Here is a 4,153-nt window from a genome sequence, read left to right on the forward strand (position 1 = left end):
TCTGCAGGAAAATGCCATGGAGTGCGGCTCAGCCAGTCGCCTCTCCAGCTGCCTGGCGGTAAATCTGCTGCCTCTGATCGCAGCGACCGTCAGCAGGTGACCATGAGCTGCACGTCTGCAGCCACATCCACCAGAAGACGCTTAGAAACACTTAGAGAACGTGACTGATCAGAACCGACTTCGCTCTCCTCTGCAGCAGACATTACTCTACTAAGACTCTATTAGGTCTTTATCAGTAGCTCTGAGGCTCACATCCATTACTGCAGAAAACACAACATAATGTGAACTATAAGAGTGTGTGCTTGGTGAGTTTGCTCTGCTCACTGCAAATCACTACACTGATAGTTTGTCTTGCTCTGAATGTGTGCTGAATTAATGGGAGGGAAGAAAATGTCAAAGTCTGAACAAGTCCACTGTGCAAAAGAAGATATTATGTGTGTTTCATTGTCATGAGGAAAAAATAAAGGAATGTAAAATGCACTTTTGTGAGCTATGGAAAGAATAAGGAAACAATACTTTTTGGCTATAAATCAATGAAAATAATTTAATGTGCAATTGTTTTATTTCCCTGAATATTTTAGTTGCTTTTCTAACAAAATATCTATTGTTAAAAAATATCATTTATAAAAGATAGTAAATAAAAATGTTATTTGAACGGTTCTGCCAGTTTCTCTTCAATTAAAGTGAGAGACGTTAAAAATGCATGATGAAGATGCCGTGTGTTGAAGAATGTTACATTTATATATTCAGCCATAATTTGTTGAAACGTCCATGTAATCTTAACCATGTGTCTAAGAAAAGAGATTAATAAACCTAAAGAATTATTTTCCTTCTTTACACATTGTGCTGCTTCCTCTTTGTGCCTTTGTGTGTCAAGTTTACATATAAATGTTAAAAAGACAAAAACAAACCAAATCATAACAGAGAAAGGGAAACAAGCATGGTTGTCTTGAACAGGGAACTGGTTTAAAATGTATTGGCGAAACACAAACGGTTGTGTCTCAGAAGACATAACAGCATCACATGGGAGAGTCAACGTTCGATTGCAAAGATATTGGGCTGACCACCTGTGGACTGGAAGACTATGGTAGTCTGCAGCAAGGCCATTTGCTGGGGTGTGAAAGCAGGAGGACCTGTGTGAATACAACAAAACAACATTTTTATAATACTCCAATAACAACTACAAACTCAGATTTAAAATAAAAAGTATATAAGAAGCAGGACATCAACTTATACATTGTTCATAGAGGAACTCCAACTTCCTATCAGAAAATATAAGCAGCTCACCTGTAGCAGAGTCAACTACAAGAATGTAGGCCACTGTTTGGTAGACATCTTCATCCCCAACAGGTAACGTTTTCTGGGTGATTGAGAAGAAGTGATGTAGAGTTCAAATAAATACACAAATTAAATGTGGTGGTCTTTTAATTTTTGCCTGAATGCTCTGGAAAAAATGAAGAGCCCACTGCACTGAACCCCATTGAAAACCTCATGATTATTCCCCCAAATATTGATTTCTGAACATCAGTATTGTTGTTCAAAATGAATATGAACTTGTTTTCTTTGCATTATTTAAGCTCTGCATCATTTTTGTTATTTTGACTATTTCTCATTTTCTGTAAATAAATACGAAATTTTTGCTTGGAATTTCAGAGACATGTTGTCAGCAGTTCATAGAATAGAAAAACAACGTTCATTTTACTCAAACATATGCTTATAAAAAGTAAAATCAGAGAAACTGATCATCTTAAGTGTTTTTGTTTTTTATGGATAAACTCAAAAGTATACATATTTTTACCACTTCTCCGGGTTTTCCTGAGTCCTCTTGTTCATCTATAAAGTGTGAAAGAAGAACACAAATATAACAACTTACTCATTATCTGCACATGTAAATGAGTAATCTGCAAATGATTGATTCAATGACATAAAATGCTTGCTTTTTTTTTTTTTTTTAAAAAAGACATTGTAATCTAATTGTTCTTAGATTTTTGCAAATGCATAGAACTTGGTGCAGAAACTTTTTCAACAAGCAGAGGGATGAGGCCTTTTCTGTACTTGGTCACCAGATTTACAGGTTTCACAGAAAATCTCTAAACCCACATTGATAGAGAGGATCCAGAGGAGGAAGCTAATTCAGTGGAAAGGTGTGCTTTGTTTACATAAAAAGTTAAGGTCAAAAGTATCTGTAATTATTTCACTGATTTGTTAATTATGGGGACACAGTCCGTCTGCGGGATGCAAAATTCTGGCAAAGAGGTAAGTGATGACGTCCTTTTTCCATTAGTGGCATCCAAATCTTGTTTTGCTTTTTATTTATTTATTTTTTATTTCTGGACTTTTGGTTGATATTGTGTCTCTACATATATAAAAGTGAGCAGTGCATTGCTTTGAAAATACATCATTTTTCAAAGCTGAAAATGGTGTATCGCTTTGCATCTAGCAAATAAATGCACCACTAGCAAAACTATAAATATGAAATAAGGTAAAATAAATATGTTCTCACCAGTTATTTGGCAAATCACGACTGTGAAAAGCAGCAAAATGATGCCGAGGACTGATCCAAAACCAGTAAAAGCCACAAGTAATATTTTCAGAATCAACAAATCTGTTGAAAAGATACACAGTCAAAATAAGTCAAACTAGACAAAAAGCAGCTGTATGGCATGTTGATGCTATAATGTTTATGTTTTTACATAAACATTTTAATAATTACGCAAAAACATAACACATAAGTAAAAAAATTAATAAAATGACTGCCATTAAAATTTAATTCAAACTGGATTTAATAAAATGTTAAAGTTTCAGTTTATGTTCTGAAGTTTATGTGAACACATGTTTACCTGGCAATGGTGCAGATGAGACTTTATCTACAGTAAAGCCGTCAGTCGGATTATTGTTTGATTCTAAAAGGAGATAAAAAATATTCACATGAATGAGGATAATATTTACTTTTATTATATTTCTAGTTTTAATGCAATACAGCAATTAAAAAAATTAAATGTATCATTGTTCATAAGAGCATGAAAGGAGAGGAGAGCTCAAAGTGGAACTAGAACGACACCTGTTCTGCTTGTGGGTCCAGTTGAAGTTCTGCTTGTGGGTCCAGTTGAAGTTCTGCTTGTGGGTCCAGTTGAAGTTTGGCTGGGAATGAACGTTGTTAAATCATTTTTCTTCTCTGCTTCATCTGAAACAAATAATTGCAGCAGAATGTATTTTTGTAGTATCATCATGTTGGGATTCAATAATCCACAGATGGTCACTTACCTTGAATGAGGATGGATGATGGATTCCCATATTCAGAAAGCACCTGTCCGGGTTCAGCTCTGTACCGACAGTTCACTTTAAGATTAGCAGGAAGCCTTCGACTTTCCATGTTTATCATTTGTAGCAGTTCAGCTCCTCTTAGCGTCTGATGACAGGAAATGTTTCTCTCAAGTCCTTTTGACTCAAACAGAATGAATAAATAACACATAGAGACAGAAAAAGATGAAGGAGCCGCGCAGGTCAGTGTGACTGTGTCCGTTTCTGTGATCACTGCTGGATTCACGGTAAATTCAGGTCCAGGAACAGCTGCAAAATAAAAAAACAAACTTACTTTTGTGTGCTGTCAAGCTGAAATAAGACGGGCAACATCTCTAAAATGTCTCTAAACTCTGGCATCCATCTTGGTTCACATCACTGCAGTCAAATGTTTGGGTTGAACTTGGTGATGTGAGGCTTGGATGCAGCTGTGACTTTGCTATGATCTAAGTAACAATGAACTCAGATTATACAAATAACACAACTGGGCTTGTTACACAGCTGGCTTCCTATCATGGCAGCAGAAGCAGTCTGCAGGGGCTGGAGCTTTTACGGCCATAAAAATGGTCTAGTGNTATATATAAATTGTTCTTCACAGATTTTTTCCATCAAATCTGATTGAGGATTACCTTTTAAGCAATCATAGATTTCAGCTTTGAGAAAGTAAGACAAATACTCCCAAAAGACCTGCGGCTGTAATTGCAGCAATAATGGTGGGATTCTCCCAATTTGATTTTATTTTTTTAAATTAGGCAACCACATACGATTTCTTTCTTCCATTTCAAAAATTACAAATAAATCCAATAAAATGTTTTCATTTGTTCCGACTGTTTGCATCAATGAAACCTCTGAA

The 4,153-nt window shown here is 35.7% G+C and overlaps 1 protein-coding gene and 1 long non-coding RNA gene across 2 annotated transcripts in view; one reads left to right on the forward strand and one right to left on the reverse strand.

Annotated features, from left to right (window-relative positions):
- Nucleotides 1–837, forward strand: part of LOC106945208 (voltage-dependent calcium channel subunit alpha-2/delta-3-like) — a 47,757-nt gene extending 46,920 nt beyond the window's left edge. Inside the window, exon 38 of the mRNA XM_015028746.1 lies at nucleotides 8–837. Within this exon, the coding sequence (XP_014884232.1) occupies nucleotides 8–100 (93 nt within the window). The 3' untranslated portion in view covers nucleotides 101–837. The remainder of the gene's footprint in view (nucleotides 1–7) is intronic.
- A 2,015-nt stretch (nucleotides 838–2,852) lies between these two features.
- On the reverse strand, nucleotides 2,853–3,740 carry LOC106945184 (uncharacterized). Its single transcript, XR_001424501.1, has 3 exons — nucleotides 3,265–3,740; nucleotides 3,062–3,184; nucleotides 2,853–2,903 (listed from the first exon to the last, which is right to left on the reverse strand). It is a non-coding gene; the product is annotated as an uncharacterized LOC106945184 (long non-coding RNA).
- Nucleotides 3,741–4,153: the final 413 nt, after the last annotated feature.

The sequence above is a fragment of the Poecilia latipinna genome, unplaced genomic scaffold (genome assembly GCF_001443285.1).
Source record: "Poecilia latipinna isolate Pla-1442-1.1 unplaced genomic scaffold, P_latipinna-1.0 Scaffold133, whole genome shotgun sequence".
Classification (NCBI taxonomy): Eukaryota; Metazoa; Chordata; class Actinopteri; order Cyprinodontiformes; family Poeciliidae; genus Poecilia; species Poecilia latipinna.